The 19,476-nt window shown below is 39.6% G+C and overlaps 1 protein-coding gene and 1 long non-coding RNA gene across 2 annotated transcripts in view; one reads left to right on the forward strand and one right to left on the reverse strand.

Annotated features, from left to right (window-relative positions):
• Positions 1 to 9,452: 9,452 nt before the first annotated feature.
• PJVK (pejvakin) overlaps positions 9,453 to 19,476 on the forward strand; it is a 332,562-nt gene continuing 322,538 nt past the window's right edge. The window contains exon 1 of the mRNA XM_044075272.1: positions 9,453 to 9,848. Coding sequence (XP_043931207.1) covers positions 9,635 to 9,848 — 214 coding nt within the window. The 5' untranslated portion in view covers positions 9,453 to 9,634. The remainder of the gene's footprint in view (positions 9,849 to 19,476) is intronic.
• LOC122805016 overlaps positions 13,184 to 19,476 on the reverse strand; it is a 269,410-nt gene continuing 263,117 nt past the window's right edge. The window contains exon 3 of the long non-coding RNA XR_006365262.1: positions 13,184 to 13,510. This is a non-coding gene — a long non-coding RNA (uncharacterized LOC122805016). The remainder of the gene's footprint in view (positions 13,511 to 19,476) is intronic.

The raw sequence follows: 19,476 nt of genomic DNA on the forward strand, positions 1-19,476 counted from the left end.
AGACTACTATCAACCTGGGTCCCCAGGTCCCTGATAACTTCTTCTGTGCTCAGTGGATTGCCACCTATTTGGTAGCTAGGGGTAACCTTGTTTTTCCCGAAGGGTATGACTATGCATTTTTGGCATTTAACTTTAGGCCGTGGCTCTGGCACCAGTTATCCGTTTCTGTGAGACCCTTCTGAAGGATATCTGTGTCAGATGTGTTTTCTACTATGGCCAGTTTGCAGTCATCTGCAAACTTTGTCAGCCATAACCCTCCTGTGTTTGCTTGTACTGGAAAAGTAGATGCCAAACAAGAGTGGGCCCAGGACTGAGCCCTGTGGGACACCACTTGTGACAGGCTTTGAGTCTGACATGGCCAGCAGCTCTGACCCTGTGGGTTCTGTCACTCAGCCAGTTTGCAACCCATCTTGTGATGTATGGGTTGACATTTAAGCTGATGAGTTTTTCAATGATACCGAATGGGGTATTGTATCGAAGGCCTTAGCCAGATCGAGGTAGGCTGTATGGACTGCCTTTCCCTCATCAATGGCTTAGGTGACTGTTTCGAAAAAGTCAACCAAGTTTAAAAGGCATGATCTGCCTTTGACAAAGCCAAACTGGGTTGGATCCAAAGTCTGCAAATTCCTATGTCTTTATTTATGAGGTCCATTATGATCCTCTCCATGGCTTTGCAGATAAGGCTTGTCAAGCTAATGGGCGGTAATTTCCAGGGTCGGTGGAGGCACCGCCTTTGTGAAGTGGTACCACAGTTGCAGTGCGCCACTCCTGGAGTGCGTATCCAGAGGTAAGACTTTGATTAAACAGCTGTCCTAGCTGTGGGTTTAATTCCTCATTGAGTTCATAGAGCACACAGCCGGGGACACCATCAGGTCCCATGGATGCTGTGTTTTTTGCTTTGGAGAGAGCAGTTCTCACTTGGGGGCTGGAGATGTTTGGGGGGCTGCAATCGTTTGGTATAGATATCTCTCCTTTTGGGGGGGAGGGGGGGGAGAAGTTTGCACTGAACCTGTCAGCCAGTATGTTGGCAATGTCTGTAGGATCAGTAATCTTCACATCATTTTGAACTAGCTCTGAGCATATCTGGGAGTTTCCTCCCAGGTTTCTAACATAGCTAAAGAAGGCCTTATGATTGTCTTTTGAGTCTTTAGTTATTCTTCTCTCGAAATTTGCTTTGGATGATTTTATGAGAGCTCTTAGTTTTTTACTTATAGTGATCAAGGGTGTCTTACCTTTTAAGGATTTTGCTCTATCTTGTAGTAGCTTCCTCCTTTTGTTGTAGAGTTTGTTTATGGCTGGGGTCCACCAGACTGGACGCTTGCCTTTGGTACAAAGAGTCTTTGTTTTGCTTGGGATTGCCTTATCCATGCAGTCCTGCAGGTGCTGGTAGAAGGCATTTGTAAGTGATTCAGCGGCTTGAGTACTGTTTTCCGCCGGCTCGGGGCCTTAAAGGAGACCACACTAGTCTTTAGAAGTGTGAAGTCGGCTTTGAGAAGTTCTTTACTGTGGTCTTTTTATTTCAGGTGGGGGTGGGATGAGGACCTCCAGCGAGATTAGTTTGTGGTCTGATCTCACCAGTGAGGGTACACCTCGGTGTTGAACATTGTGCTCCCATGTTCGTGATGATGAGATCAAGTATGTTATCTCCTCTTGTGGGGATGGTGACTAGTTGTTCCATGGCATTTGAGTTTATGAATTCCAGGAACTTTTGGGCTAAGGTGTTTGGGCTTGAGTAGTGTTCCCAGTCTATATTAGGGTAATTGAAGTCACCTAGTATGATGGTGTTTGGTGATACATTTATCCCTCTAGTGTTTTCAGGAAGGCCATGTGAGGTTCCTGAGTTTGTGAGGGTGGCCTGTAACATGCTACAATTTGCAGAGCAGTCTTGCCTATGGTTAATTGCACCTGGATGGTCTCCGATGCATCGTGCGTTGCCACCAGTCTTGAGGTGTGGGTGTCCTTGATGAATATGGATACCCCCCCCTCCTTTCTTGGTATTGTCCAGATTTTGGGGCCGGAACGCATGATATGAGGTAAAACCTGATAGCTGGGGTGCTCTCAGGAGCCTTGAACCAGGTTTCTGTCACAGCACAGACATCGATGTTCTCCATACTGAGAAGGGCCTCGAGTGCGTGCATTTTGAGATTTAGACTTCTGGCATTGAGCAGCATTACCCTTAGTTTTTTCCTTTTTGTGTTCTAGGGTGGTAGGTTTAGAATTTGAGCCTTGCCTAAAAAAGGCACTATGGGGTGGCAAGAGCCTTTGCCAATATCCGGAATCCCAGGGGTGACAGGTGCAAGCCGTCCCTTAAGCAGCGTGGCTTGTCCAGCATGTCATCCCAGGCAGACAGACACTGGATCCCCTTTGAATGACACCAGTGTTTAAGCCAATTGTTAAAGCTGATCATCTTATCTCTGTATTGTGGCATCATTCTTGGTGAAGCTAGGATACTGCTCAAGGTCAGGGTCATACCTGTCTGGGCTACATAATCAGAGAGCTCCTCAATGTCTCTTTTCATGTAGTCCAGGAGGTACGTCTCAGGTCGTTTACACCAGCGTGGACAATGACTGAATCATATTTGTACCTGCTGTTGAGAGACCTGAGTGCTTGCGTTATGTGGCGGATTCTAGCGCCCGACAGGCAGCTTACTGTGACCTTCTCCTTACTCAGTCTGGTGAGCGGGACGTCAGTGTGTCTGACTATGGAGTCACCAATGACTAGTGTGTCTGGCATTGTGTTTGGCCTTAAGGGCTGTGACTGTTTGACACTCTGACTGTGAGGTCTATGTGTTGCAGGTGTTGTGTTCTGAGGTGGTGGTTGTTTGGGTGTCTGCTTTGGTGGCCTCTGCTGTTTGGGTAGATTTTTGATCAGAGCCTCCGAGTAAGTAAGCACTAGGTAGCCTATCTACCACAAGAGGAGTGGTTCTGGCCCAGAAATTGTAGTTTACTGGCGGTTTGGGCAGTTTTTTTCCATCTCTCTCAACTTTCTGGTTTTAAAGCCTGTGTTTGTGCTTGATCCCCACCTTTCTCATAACTGGTCTAGTCCAGGTAAGAGTTCCTGTATCCAGGACTGTTTGTAAGCTTCTGAGCCCCCCCCCCCCAAGCCTTTGTGCTGGAGGGCAGCCTTCTAGCTTATCAGTGGGAGTGGTAAGTACTAGGTAGCCTGTCTACCACAAGAGGAGTGGTTCTTGGCCCAGGAATTGTAGTTTATTGACCATTTGGGAAGTTGTCCATTTCATTCAACTTTCTTGTTTAAAAGACCACATCTGCACTTGTTTCCCATCTTTCCTGTAACTAACCTACTGGAAAGCACTAGAAAGCCTTAAGTTGATATAAGTCTTCTAGCTTAAAAGAGAGACTTTGCAGTGATTGAGTATCAGTTTTCTGTATTTTCTTGCTGTACTTAACTGTTTTCTGCCTAAACACTGATTTTCCAGCACTTATTGTGATTTAAAAGCTTGTTTTTTTCACATATTGAACTTATTTGACTGCCTGCACTTTTAAAAAGTTGTTTTTTGTTTAAATAAATTGTTTAACCGTTGTAGGTTGCACACTAAAGTGCGACAGCCTTTTCTGATCGCTTGTAGTTGTTTAAAGCTGTTTTAAGTGTACTTTTTACTGCTTTTGCCTTATCATTTCAAAAAAATAAATACATTTCTTGTTTCCCGCCTTTCTAAGCTAGTATAGTCCAGTTTTCAGGCTAGTGCTGAATTCAGGGCTGTGTTACAAGTTTCTGAGTTGCCCATACCTTACTTGGATAGAGGGAAGTTTCTCTGTTCACCTGTGAGAATGGGGAACTTTGAGCAGCCATCTGTCCCTGGAGGAGTGGTTCCAGCCCAGAAGTTAGTAGTTTAAAAAACGCGTTCCACAGTTTTGTACACCAGGCAGCATCAGTTAGCTAGGGTTAAATTATTCCCAGCTCCACTAAGTCTCCTCTTCAGTTTTTCATTTGAAATTAGTCTAACTCTCAACTTAAGCACTCAAAAAGCATCCTACAGTCCAGCACTTGCTCAGACCTAATAGCAAGCACTAATATACCCCGACACTTGACTGTACAGCAGGGCAAGGCTCTTTATCCACCCCTCACCAACCAAGCGACCAAGCAGCTCACCCTATTATTCAGGCATGACCAAAGGGCAACTTCAGGTGTACTCTCCAGTCCAGCTGGTGAATCTGGGTATCCTGAGGCAATGTTACAACTGCCTCATGTACACAGACAGCCCCCCCTCCTACCACAAAACACTAACATATGTGAGAGATGCAATTATACAGCCAAACTGGAGGCTAAGGTATCTCCACCCAAGACTGGAACAGACAGTCATGAGGAGAAGGTTAACACTTGCACCACACCTCCAGCCTCACAAAGACCTACTAAACCAGCACTGGCAAAAAATACACATAAATACATGAAATCATACTCGGAGGCTCTAAATAAAAACCTGCAAAAGCATCAGAGAGCTCCAAAGCAGACAACCACAAAACCAGCACCTCCCATAACAAACCAGACAACACATAAAACACAAAATCAATGTGCCGCACAATCACAGCCCTTAAGGAAAAATAACATACCTAACACACTAGTAATAGGTGACTCAATAGTCAGGCACACTGATGCCCCACTCACTAGGCTGGACAAGGAGAAGGTTACTGCTAGCTGCCTGTCGGGAGCCAGAATCCGCCACATAACACAAGCACTCAGGTCACTCCAGAACAAGTGCAAATATGATTCTGTCATTGTTCATGTTGGTGTGAATGACCTGAGCCATACCTCCCTGGACTACATGAAAAGAGACATGGAAGAGCTCTCTGATCATGTAGCCCAGGTGGGTATGACCCTGACCCTGAGTAGCATCCTGCCCTCACCAAGAATGATACCTCAGTATAAAGAAAAAATGATCAATTTCAACAATTGGCTAAGCTTCTGGTGTCATTCAATGGGGATCCAGTGTGTGTCAGCCTGGGATGACATGCTCGACAAGCCGCGTTGCTTCACAAGAGATGGCTTGCACCTGTCACACCTTGGCTTTCGAATACTGGCCAAGGCTCTTGCTGCCCCCATAGTGCCTTTTTTAGGCAAGGCTCAAAATTCAAACCCACATCCGTAAACAGCACAAGTAAAAAAAATGAGGGTTATGCTACTCAATGCCAGGAGTTTAAATCTCAAAATGCATGCGCTTGAAGCACTCCTAAGTATGGAGAACGTCGACATCTGTGCAGTAACTGAAACCTGGTTCAAGGCTCCAGAGAGCACTCCAGCACTACTGGGCTACAACTCATACCACACATTTTGGCCACAGAACACGGACCGAAACACAAAAGGAGGGGGTGTATCCATATTCATCAAGGATACCCACACCTCCAGGTTAGTGGCGCAGCATGATACCTCTGAGATCATCCATGTGCAACTAACATCGGGCAAATCTGCAATGCAAATTGTGGCCTGCTACAGATCACCTTCCATGACCCAGGACCACCACTCTGCCTTTCTGGAGACAATGGAAAACATGAAGGTCCTACCGAACACCCTGATCTTGGGAGATTTTAATTACCCTACCATTAACTGGGAAAACTACTTGAGTACAAACTCCCAGGCTCAGCACTTCTTGGAATTTATCAACTCAAATGCCCTGGATCAGCTGGTAAACTCCCCTACCAGAGGCCACAACATATTGGACCTGGTCATCACCAACATGGGTGACAGGTGCTCCGTACCAGAGGTCAACCTGTCATTGGTTAGATCAGACCATAAACTAATCACCCTGGATGTCCACACCCCACCACCAACCCCAACCAAGGAAACCACAGTGAAAAACTTTTCTAAAGCAAACTTCACCTTACTTAAGGCAGAGGTGGTAAGTTTCACAGCCCCCATGCTAAAGGATAACACTGCCCAAGATGCAGAATCTTTTACAATTGCACTCTCTGAGCACCTACAAAGATGCATGGATCGTGCCATCCCTAGTAAGACCAAGACTCACTCCTCTAAGATAAAGAAACCAGTCTGGTTGACCCCTGCCATAAACAGGTTATACAACAAAAGGAGGAAACTAGTTCAGAAAAAAAGCAAATCCCAAGAAGGAAAGACATCCCTGATCAGTATCAGTAAGAAACTAAGGTCCCTCATAAAATCATCAAAGGCTAACTTCGAAAGAAAAATAGCCAAGGATTCAAAAGCTAACCACAAATTCTTCTTTAGCCATGTCAAGAATCTAAGTGGCAACTCACAGATATGCTCTGAGATAGTGCAAAATAGCACAAAATATACTGAACCTACTGATATTGTCAACATACTGGCAGATAGATTCAGTGCAAACTTCACCTCCCTCTCACCTTTAAAAGGGCCCACAACAATACCAGAAAAGTGTAGTGTCCCGCAAATCACAGAAGCACAGGTGAAAACAGCCCTTTCAAAAGCCAAAAACACAGCATCAATGGGGCCAGATAGTGTCCCAGGCTGCGTCTTGCATGAACTACAGAATGAACTAACCCCCCACCTAAACAAGCTGTTCAACCTCAGCCTCTCCACAGGCTATGTGTCCATAGAATGGCGCACAGCAATGGTTATTCCGCTCCACAAAGGAGGGGCCACAACTGACCCTGGTAACTATCGCCCTATAAGCCTGACTAGCCTGGTCTGCAAGGCTATGGAGCGCATCATCATGGAACTCATTAACAAAGAGATTGGAAACCTCCAAACACTTGACCCGACCCAGTTAGACTTTGTTAAGGGCAGATCATGCCTACTAAACCTGGTCGACTTCTTCGAGACAGTTACCAAGGCCATAGACGAGGGAAAGGTGGTTCACACAGCCTGCCTTGATCTCGCCAAGGCGTTCAACACCATTCCTCATTTGGGTATTATAGAAAAACTTACCAGCCTGAACATAAACCCCTATGTCACAAGATGGGTTGCCAACTGGTTTACAGACAGAACTCACACGGTAAGAATAGCGGGCTCCAGGTCTGACTCTAAACCAGTCACAAGTGGTGTCCCGCAAGCTCGGTTCTGGGACCCCTACTGTTTGGCATATATTTCTCAGAAGTACAGGCAAACACAAGAGGACTATGGCTAACCAAGTTCACCGATGACTACAAACTGGGAGCCATAATTGACTCTCTGGCTGACACGGACATCCTCCAAAAAGGCCTTACTGAGACAGACACCTGGTGTCAAAGTCATGGCCTCAAGCTAAATGCCAAAAAATGCATAGTCATCCCATTTGGGAAAAACAAACACCCACGAATTACCACATAGGCGGCAGCCCCCTTAATACAGAAGAGGTAATAAGAGATCTGGGGACCCAGGTAGATAGTAATCTCTCCTTTGACAATCATATTGCCAAAGTAGTTAGGAAATCCTTCTATGTGGCCCATCTAATTACTAAGGGGTTCACATCTAGAAATAAAGAGGTTATAGTGCCCCTCTACTCGTCACTCATCAGACCCATCATAGAGTACAATGCCCCATTTGGGATGTATCTCACAAGACACTTCCAACAGCTTGAAAGACCACAAAAGCACCTCACCAAAAGAATTACTGGCCTCACACATATGTCCTATGCAGCCCGACTGAAAAAACTCCGACTGTACTCAGTGGCATATCACTTACTCAGAGATGATCTCTGCCTGACTTACAAAGCCATGTCCAACTCAGAATTGATGGACATGCTCCACCTAAAGAAATCCAAGTCACTGTGAGTCACATGCTCTAGTGAGCTAAAACTTGCTACAACAATAAATAGAACATGCTAGAGGGATAGATTCCTGTCACAGAGACTCCCCATGCTTTGGAACAAAATTTCTAACTACATTAGGCAGAGCCCCTCACTAACACTCTTCAAGAGAAGCCTTGACGAGTGGATTGGTAACAGAAAATACACCCCTGGGATCACTTCATTGGCTCTGCTTGACAGGGGCTCAGTTAATTAATCAATGGGGCAGCAAAAGCCGACACACTCTGGCTAGGCTTATAAATGCCCTTGGGCAGATAGCCTAGTACCTACATATGAACCTATGATGTGTAAAGAGAGCTATGCGGTGATCAATAAGGAGAGAACTTTTCCAAAATGACAAAGGTGGCTTCAGAAGTTTCCCTTCCTCATTGTGTTCAACTTCCAGTCTTCTTTCTCAAGCAAAAGAATAGAGGTGAAAGGATTTTTTCACACAATTCATGCTTACAGACCAGTCAGGTCTTATACTGAAATACCAACTCCTCCAAGGGAAAGGGAAACAGGGTAATCTAGTATTAAAGCAGACTCCCTCCAAACAAATAGCTAACTGCATTGATTCTTATCATGATAAGTACAACAAGACTTTGACTGGGGAGTTTAGAGCCTATTGTTCTAACTACCAAGCCTATTGGTATTACAGCAGCCTTTGTCCAAGGTACTTGTGAAGCTACTGCATGGATTTCCATTTTCACAATCTCAAACCATTACTGAAGTGATATCCAGTTTAGAGGAAGAGCCGGCTTTGCCTTAGTTCAGCTGTAGGGCATGCTGTAGAGCCATCATCGGTTTTAGGGAGCTGAGCATGGAGTGGTTGGCTTCTCCATTTATTTTATGATTCCTGCAGCAAGTATGCTGAACATTGTACAGACACTTGAGAGACATTTTGTAAGATAAGTTTTTAGAATTAAGTTTCAGCTGCAGAACTAGTTCCCACCTTTCTCCAACATCATTCTGTATTCCTTTTGGGTCTGGTGGTCTTTGTGTGTAGTTACTTCTGTACGTTACATAGACTTAGTTACGGTTGTTGTGTAATTATTTGTGCTGTATTACTTCTCAAATGAGTATGTTTCTATTTTACCTTTCATGGTCAGTTATTGATAGTGACAAAGAATCATATTATTACTACATCTCCTTTATATAAAATGTTATTGTGTTTTAGGCCTGTTTTATACTCTGTGTCTACTTTGATCTACCCTATGAACATTTGTTGACACATTCTGTTAGTATTGCTTACTTCTGGGACTCTTAAGAAAAGTTAGGAAGTGTAATGCACTTCATCTTACAACTGAACTCCCACAGATGGTCATATCCTGAGACCCCCACAGGATATCCCACTACTGAAAAAGATCAGGCCAAGGACTCATGTCCACATATTGTTAGTGTCCCTATCATTTTATAATTCTTGCAGCAATAATGCTCCATTTGGCCATTTACTGCTGTGATTAGGATACTCAGAAAACTATACTTTCCATTGACATCCCATACATATCGGATTGTGATAAAAACTAAAATATTCAGCAATAGGTGAATTACCATTTTAAGTGAACAGATCATTTTACTAAACTCGTGTATTCATTTTGATATATTATCTTTGCTGCAGTTCATTCACACAGAATGACACATTTCTAGAGACTCCTGTTACAAAGTCAGCTATCTGCTTTCAGTATTCATCTCTTATTCATTAGCTTGCTTAGCCTGTTCATAATACCTTGTATGCAGGAAGGGCCCACAGTTAAACAGTCTCCAAATGTAAGAATTGAGAAATAGCTTAAGAATGTTTTTCTTTTATAGCATGGCAGTGGCTTGTGAATTATCTAAGTTTTATTTAAGTGATATCATACAGACATCAAAGCTTAGCATTTTTGATTGATAAAGTGCTTTACTGGCTAAACCACCTAACAGAGAATGTTTACAGCAGCTACCAAGAACTTTGTGAAGCAAGTTGGTGATACGGGAAGACTAATTCCTGTTCCAAGTCTAAGTGAAGCAGACAGATACCAACCTCTGAGTCTTGTTACTAAAAAGAAGGCCAAACCACACTTTTGGAGAAAGTCGAAGTATACTTCAACACCATTCACTCTTAAAGACATTCTAACAGGAGACAAAGATATTTCAGCAGGTAAATTGCTTTCTTTTTTTCTGTTTTAATTGAAGACTTTCCAGAAGAGAATTGATAAAGTATTAAATTTGCTGGAAATGTTTGCTTACTGACTAAAGTGTGAAATTATTAGTGCTTAAGTATTGTTGATATATGTTATACAAAGTCTTTCACCATTTGTTTAAATATACTGTGAATAAAATACATTATTTAACAGCATAATAAGCTGTGCAAAGACACAGATAAATAGATGGAGAGATAGATACATAGACAGACATATAGCTGCCCGGACATTAATAATATATCAGAACCATTTGTTTTCTCCACTCTGTGCACCGAACGCTGGCTAAGTTGTAAATCCATAACCAACATTATACATTTTCCTTCCCCTTGAAGGAGCTGCTTTGTGATGTTTCGAAGATTCTAGAGTTACCTCGCTACAGCTGAGATCACTGTTCTGTTACTAAGGCTGTTTCATGCTTCGGTCATTTACTCTCATGAAAAATACTTCTTTACATGGCTTATTCTCTACATTTAATCTGTGCCTGTATTTCTTAACATGCTTATATTTTTCTAAAAGACGCGTCCTTCCTGAAGTGTTGACCTGCTAGAAGCACTAAGAGGTTAATACCATCTCCCTCATTCAGAGTACAAGCCATCTTTATTATCTCTTACATATACACATCCTTATTGTCCCCTCAAATTTTTCATTATTTCCTAATGATTACATATGAACAACCCAAATCTGAATGTGGTTTTGTCTTTCTTTTAAAGAGTTCTTCCACTCTATACACTTTCCTATGATTTTTCTCAGAGGCACTATTGGGTATTGACTTAAATCTATTGAGTTTATGAATGAATTTCAATCCTTCAAATCTATACCACACAACTTGGTGTATCATTGTGTGTGTTGTTTTAAAAGTAGCATACTATCCTGTCAGCCACTTTGTGATATCACTTACAAAGGTACAAAAGAGGACTTCTCCCACTACCCAGATCTGTATTGCTCAGCTTGTGCTATTCATCTTTTGGCTTTTCCAGGTTAGGGGTCGCCATACTGGAACAACAGTACTCAGCTTGTGCTATGCTTCCTTTAAATTGTCTTCTGTTTACTGAGAGTTTCTGCATCCTACTGATTTGTCAGTCAGTTACCAAGGCTACCATGCTAAGGTCTATTCTTAGGCAGATTAACAAGTTTAGTCATTAATTTTATAGAATGTAAACTGGATGAGGTTTAAACTCACTGAGTTGAGTTCTCCATGACTGAACTCCTCATTTGCACTTCCTGTTAGAAATCAGTGTGGTGCAGCATTCATTTGCTCTCTGGCAGTGATTTATTGCATGTAGTCTTTTCACTTTTCTCTGGAGTTGTGTGCGCCATGAAGTTGCTAGTCGTTACATAAAGTATGTGCTGGGAGATCCTCATGCAAAAGCACTTTTATAGGTTTTGTGGAACTGAACCTTTGACCAGTTTGTTTTTTTCCACTTCAAGTTTCAGCTAATATAAAGTTGAGGGAATACAAGTAAAGCAATTATATCACACATGTTGCTAAGATCCAGAGAAAGTGCACCCATAGGCCCTGTAGTTACAAAATCAAACCACTTTCAGAAGGCGACCAGAGAGATAAGGTCTGGCTCTGAGCTAGACAGCCCATTTTTGAATACCATCTAAGATGCTGGAGGAGATAGGCAGTGGAGGATGGGGCTGACCATTTATTCCTGGCTTGTCCATCATGAGGGGTGGAAGTGGTGTGCTAGTTGTCATCTTACCACCTCATCACCAGCAAGTAGAGGTTTACTGATGCCAAAGAAAGAGTCATGAACTGGAGATGTGGGCTTGCAACTATGAGTTTAGTAATGGTTACTGTCACTGAACATGTTAGTGGTAAAATATACATACAAGATAATGTCTGTTGTTGACATTTGTGGGGATATGCATACGTATGTTTGTCAGAAGGGGTGTCTGCATGTGAAAAAGACCACAGCTTAACTTCTGTGAAAACTGAGAGTACAAAATAGAAGGAAAAACACGTTGTCTCTCCTAGTACAACAGTAAAATTGTGAATATAAACCAGGACAGTATAAGCTTTCCAACCCAGTCAGGCACAAAGCAACATGGATAACTTTATTTAAAAATACAGCTTTTGAAATAAAAAAAAAAATCAATCATGTAAAAAAAAAAAATAAAGTAGCTCAGTAGTTGTTCCTCCTGTTCCTTGCCACTAGCATTCTGTAGAATACCCCAGCCAAACAATGATATTATACCAAAACGATGCGCAAAAATGATTGTCCATCTTCATGCATAGAAGTCTTCATATATCAGCTATGAACTATGTTAAGGACTACATTGCATTGCAGTACCATTTCAGATTTGCATTAGGCACCATAGGTGACTACTAGGCTAACTGCCCTGAAGCGACATTTTAAGCCTAGCCAATAACTTGAGGTCAGAATTGGAACCTGTAGCTTGTGTCTTTGAGGTGAAGACCTTAACCATTATGACAAACAGAGAATGAATAAATGAATGATATTGCAATCTGTTTTGCTGTGTATTTGCTAATGTATTCCATATGGACATTCTCATTCTGGCAAAGCTGTCTGTTCTTCTTAAGTCTGGTACCTTTGTTCTGACTTGGCTTGAATTTGGAATGCTCACTGTAACCTACACTGTTCAGTGTTGTCTGATGCTTACTTGTACCCTGATGGATGCATGCCACTAACAGAGGTACTGTAAGATTTTCATAATTTTCATACACAGTATATTCAAAACAATAGAACACAATATTTTCAGTGCTAATGATAGCACCATGTACTCATACATGCTCATAAACCAGCATTCATTATAAACATATCTGAACTGTATTTGCCATAAAATATTAAAAAAAGTTATTGGAATCCTGTGTTAGGTATGTTTGATAATTTATGTCCCATCAGTACGTTAAATAGCAGACATAAGGACATGTGGCTAACAATGTAAAAATAAATGAGATATGTACTAAAAGTATTTAGAAATGACTACTTGGGAGGTAAAAGAACTTCATTCACACTAATTTTGCTAAAAATAACACCTTGGATACAGTTCTACTGCTGGCAGCTTATTATAGCAGTCTCTGCTTGTAACTGTCTTTGTAAATTGAAACAAGCATCTGAATGCTAATAGTGGATTTCTTTTTCAGTCTAACTGTAATTACTGTGGCTTGTATCTTTAAGTGGCTGCACGAACACTAGTGATACCATTACAGATTTTTGCAATGGAAAATCAACTTGATATCCACAATAAACAGAATAATTCAGTCATTTCTGCTTGCATTAAATCATATGTTTACTGTTTAAAAACATTGTATTTCAAGGTTTAATATTTACTTAATCAAAAATATAAGTGGTTCTTTATTATGAATGTGATTGTTTTAGTTAAACAAAATAAGTGCTCTGTATCTCTCAGATAAGGCTAGGCTATGTTGTTTATGCATTTGGGTGAAACAGAATAAATGTCGCACATTCCTTGGCAGCTTTTTGTTCTGTTGTCTTCATAACTTGATGAGTCATTATATGTTACCAGGCAGGCAGTCCTTTTCCTTCTTGGAAGAACAAACACAGGAAGAAGATCAACTGTCTTTCCAATACACCTGAAAAGAACTCATTCACGCTGCTAAGAATTAGCGTCCTTGTAAAAAGGGCATATTCTAGGGGGGAAAAACAGTGCGGCAAATTAATACTAATGGGGGAATAAATATGTGGACAATCATATTAAAATCAGTGCCTTTACCTGTTCAAGGTTCAGAGAAACTTTTAAAATACATGTCTCATTACTCTAGAGTATAAGGCTTTAAACAAAAACTGACTGCAGAAATCAAGGCGTTGTCATTATCTATGTATTAGAAGTCTTGGAGCAATGAGCGTAAGTACTCTGCAGTTTGGGTGAAGTCTGATGCAGCTTACAAGCTCTAGAGCATTATTAGCTAAAATACTAATACTTTTTGTGATACATATTAACTTCTCATGCTTTCTACTGACAGAAGAAGAAGATATAGCTGAAACAAAGTCATGGGTTTTAAGAAACAAACTCCACATTTTCACTTACCTTGATGCCCCTTTTGTCCTCCTAGTTCATGAAACATGATTAAATCCATTTAGCAGAGATGCTGAAGTCACATTATCATTTTTGAGCTAGTTTTCCTTTACCTGTTTGTTGACTGGATAAGCTCACTTTACAAAGTTTTCCTTTAAAGGGCAGCCTAGGAGCACAGTCTGGTTAAGTGACATCCCCAGAGTAGCGCAGCTGGTAAATTAAAGTGGAATGAATCATCCCTTGTACCATGGGCATAGGAAGCAGCTCATTAAGAGCTCAGGGCTTTTAGTCCCCTGCACTAACTACAAGACTGAGTTTATATCATTTCAGGAAGGACCAGGCCTTCAAGGGTGCTGGCAGATTCGCAGTCATGACCAAAACCTCTTAAAATGTACTCTAAATAATATGCTACTATCCAAATGCCCCAGACATGGCTTATACATGTATAAAATCAGTGGTGTCTGACTACCACAAAGATCCGAACAAGTACTTGGCAGTGGTGACATTAACATTTATTTATTTGTTTATTTGCCATTTGTTAACTGGGTTGGTCTGGCTGGGCAGGTGCCCTTTTTCAGCAGAGACCCAAGGAGAAAAGCTCCATTACAGCAAAGAATTTTTACAATGTATAAAGAATTAATACATATAATCAAAACAGCCTTTGAACATAGCAATTAAGAAAATCACCATAATAACAAAGAATCGTTACAATCGATAAAGTATTTACACATACAATCAAAACAACATGTATAATAAAATTTAAAAAAAGTACTTCTTGGGGATTCAAACTGTAAGTGGATCACAGCTCAGTGTATGCACTCCTAAGAGCATGTTCAGGTATGTGGATTCGCAAAGCTTATCTTTTTTTAGTCTCTGCTAAAACTTATAAAATGTTAGGTAAGACGTTCACATGTGATTTTGTGCAGACAGCTCCCAGAAATTCATTTAAGTGTATTATCTGCATGTTATCAGTGACTGTCACTTTTATTTTGCAATGGAAAACAAGGAAAAACAAGTAACGCCAGCAGCCAGAAGGAAAATCCAAAGTTCCAAACTTTTATTAAAAAACTTTACGATTAAGTGCTTTCATCCATTACATTGGACTTCATCAGAATCAATTAGGTCCACTAAATCCACCTTTTATACCATTTGTTAATCCTCTTATGTCATTAGCCAATAAAAAACATTTGATTAATTAACCCTTGCATAGATATTTCTCAGACAAACCCCTTAAAACCATAGATTAAAACTTTAATAAAAACTATGTAACTATTTAAAACCATTTGTTATATATTGCACTTAAATAAAGAGGCCAATGCCAAATTCTCAAACACATGAAACAATTTCCATGATGGGACAGATTTAATAAACATTTTCTGCCTTCAGAACTAATAGGGGATGTAAAGCCACTGCTTCACTGATACCATTTTCCATCTCACCTTTTAAGTCTTCATAATGGGAGGTCATCCTCGCTACCCAAATAAATTGAGCTTTAATAACACTTCTTTTTTAATTTGTTAGATGGAGATGATGAATGACAAGGGCACCACAAAATGTGGAGCTTGTCCACAATGTTCCTTTATTATGGAGGATAGGTTTTTCATGCTCAGGATGCCCTGCGTATTATGTGGGGAAGTCTGAACAGCATCTTAGGAACTGTATCTATGAGCATCAGTACAATATTAGTAAAGCTAATGAAAACAGTGCCTTGTACAAGCATTCAGTACTTTGTATGAACTGGAAGGGTTTTAAGTTTGTGATTTTAGAAAGGGTTATGGTTAATCTGGGGAGGGGTGATCTAAAGGTAATCTTGGAAGTTAAGGAAGTGAGGTGGTAGATAAAGTTGAACACCATTCAATTCCCTGGTATCAATGATTTTTTTTATTAAAACTGTCCCATCATGGAAATTATTTTGTGTGTTTGAGAATTTGGTATTGGCTTCTTTATTTAAGTGCAATATACAACAAATGGTTTTAAACATTTACATAATTTTTATTAAGGTTTTAATCTATGGTTTTAAGGGTTTTGTTTGAGAAACATCCATGCAAGGGTTAATTAATCATATGTTTTTATTGGCTAATCACATGAGGATTAACAAATGGTATAAAAAGAGTGGATTTAGTGGACCTAATTGATTCTGATGAAGTCCAATGTAATGGACGAAAGCACTTAATCGTAACGTTTTTTATTTGTGCAACCAATAAAACTTTTTATAACAGCAAAACAGTAGCAACCACAGAATAAATGCTCCTATAACTCAAAAAACTTTGTAAAATAAATGACAAACAGTATAGGAGCAAACCAAGGCTGAACTAGTACATCCACATGCAATAGCGGCAGTCAAAGCACCAAATATAAATATAATTGCTTCGTAAAATTATAAGTCCACACAATAAAGCTTTATAAAATCACAGGATTTATTGGAAACAAATAGGTAAGTGCTTTCACCCTTCTGGGCTTCCTCAGACCTTAAAACATTTTCATTCAAATGGCCCTCAATATGTAGTAAATGATATAATGACATCACTTCCTATATTAATTGATTTAAAAAACTGACACATAAAAATCTAACAATGCATAACTTGAATTTCAACTCACAAGTAACTTTTAAAATATATTATAACTGCCAAATCATACAAAACATATAAAAACTTTTTATATTATAAAAATAAAACTCAAACTATAATTCCTTATCTAACTGTAAGCCTTCTATTTTTAAGAATGGGTTTAATCGTAATTTTGTCATTCAGACCTGGTTTGCGATTTGCTCTCAATTTAATGATCCAATTTAATTCCATCCTTTCAGTATAATTACGTATATCTCCACCTCTAATGTTAGGACTATTCACATGCAAAACCTGAAATCTAAAAGAATGCTGACTTAATCGTAACATTTTTTTTATTTGTGCAACCAATACAACTTTTTAACTTTCGATTTTCCATCTGGCTGCTTGCATTACTTCTTTTTCTTGTTTTCCATTGGTGTGGAGTGACACTATATTTTCTGGATTTGAGTTGTATTTTTATTTTGCAGTTTGGAGTTAGTGCATAATTCTTTCTGATTCATTTTTTTTCTAAAAGCATTGTGCCTCAAGAATCTTAATCCCATTAGTGTTAACTAGGTATTGAATGGTTCTACCATGAATTGTTGAGTAACACCCAGCTGAGGTTACTTTAACAAAAAAAAACTGTTAAAAGCATTTTTGTAGTCAACTACATCTCAAGTCTTGTACATGGCTATGAAACAATTAATAGTTAAAAGCATTTTTGTAGGGGGAAAGTACCCTACATTTTATGAGGGGGCAGGCCCCAACCCAGCTTTTACTTACAGTTATAGAGAAAGTTAAAAAGCCCTAAAACTTTGAATCACTTCTGGCATGCTAATAGAAACTTCACAGGCAATGATTCTCAGTGGGCAACAGCAACTTGTGAGATGTAACTCAGAGAAGTGTATATGATGAGTTGTAACATCATCCACTTTACATTCAACCAAAGGAAGCGTTATACTGTTACACAGTATTAGTAGGTTCTTTCTAAAATGACTCCCCCCTCTCATTGTGACCTTATTTTAATTTAACAGTAGCATTATTGGCATCTTAGTGCTGTCCTTTTAAAGGCCTTTAGAGTTATACATGCAAGCCTGCTCTAAAGACGCTACGATAACCTTGTTACTTTCAGTGTTTTGCCTTGTTTGGTTGTTATTACCACTACCACAGAGTCATCCTGGATTTCCATTTCTGTGATGTAATAATGGCAAGCAATTACATATAGCAGATACATATGAGGTAAACAGGTCAGGATAACCTTTCTTTTTGCTTTAGTTCTAGTCAACTGCATCTCAAGTCTTGTAGGTGGCTATGGATGCCTTTTTATAAACAAGCTTAGATACTGAATTAGGAAGAATGCAATGCTCTGAATAGTTTAACATTGTCAGCAAGCAACTTACTTCATAGTTCAGCTTCATAAGGCCATTATAGTTCAAATGTTCATATGGAGAAATACTGAGATCCTTTCATGTTTCTGTCAGAATTATCAGCAGCTGTTTCACCTGTCAGATTCAGAAGTTTATGAAGAAAATATGTTTTTTAAGTTCATAGGTTCATAGATGTGTACTAGGCTAATGGCCCTGGAGCCTTTACAAGCCTAGCCCATAGAAGTGCACTGGTTAAAAATAAACCCATAATTTTTATATTGTGACATGAAATTAAAATGGAGAATGATAAACCATTCTATTGAAAAAAAATATTTTAGAATGATAAACCATTCTATTGAAAAAAAAATATTTTATTTCAAGCAGTTAAGTAGCTATGGTATGTGAGCTGAAATATAAGCAGATTGTAGGATCTCTTCTTTAAAGAATCCAAGTAAAACTATGCAGATATTCCTGTTAGTTCCCTGTGTGCTCTAGAGAAAACAGACATAAAATATGCTTAATACAATATTTTATGTTAAAAGAGATTTTATAACTGCAATAAGACTTAATTAATTGCCAAATTTATTAATTGGTTAATTAAGCATACAATATATAAGTGAATACTACTGTGATTTATTTTGTTTGATGAAGGCTGAGCTTACACAGCCGAAAGCGCTTACAATGTTTTAATAAACTTGGAAACGAATTTTAGAAATTATCTGCATTGCCGTTTTTCTGCTATTGTGCTTCTGGACTTTTTATCAGTTATCTAATTAGTTCCTAGGTACATACAAGGAAATCCTAATACATAACTAACAACAACAAATCTAGACAGCCATCCATACTTTTAACATTGAAAATTAAGGGTATCAAATTAAATCTACAGAACATCCTTCTTTTTTATTCCCTTTGTTTGCAGTTGTTGTTGTGTCTTTCGGCTTTTCCTGGTTAAGGGTCGCCACAATGTAACTCCGGTCCGCTAATGATTGGCAGTAGATTTTTATGTGCCGAGTTGCCGGCCCTGACGCACAACCTTCAATGAAGGTACGCCCATTCACGCATGTCTCCACACAGAAGATGCTCTAGCTGAGAATCGAACAGGACAACGTCTTACTGTGAGGCGACAATGCTACCGCAGCACCACCACCGCAGCAATTATTTAGACTGTAGTATATTATTATAATGAGATATGTCCAGAATGCATTCACATTTTTATTATTTAAATGAAGGAAAGTAATTTTATTTGACATCCTTGCAACATTGTGAATCTCTTGTTTGTAACCACGTAACCCATACTTTTGTTACCTCTATAAATCCTTTCTGAACTTAGATAATGTCCTCCAAGTGAACCTAATTTGAGGTAGTAAATAGTTTTTAAAAATCATGTGGTGTGAACTATTTTACCTTCATCCATTGCTTTGGTGACGAGTAAAACTTAACTTTTCCCATGATTTTGAACCTTTCACACTCTTTCTCCTTGATTCCTGTCCTAAAAGGTTGAGAGCTGGTAAATAAAACCAGAAACTTTATTCCACAAACAAACACCTTGTAAGCGGCTTTGTCTCTACAAATACAGAGACTTCATCAGACTGAAAAGGCATCATTCAAAAAAGAATTCTTCTTTCTTCTTCTTCTGCTTCTTCTTCTTTCGGCTTTTCCCAGTTAGG

This window comes from Protopterus annectens, chromosome 6.part0 (genome assembly GCF_019279795.1).
Source record: "Protopterus annectens isolate FY-2018-M chromosome 6.part0, PAN1.0, whole genome shotgun sequence".
Taxonomy (NCBI): Eukaryota; Metazoa; Chordata; order Ceratodontiformes; family Protopteridae; genus Protopterus; species Protopterus annectens.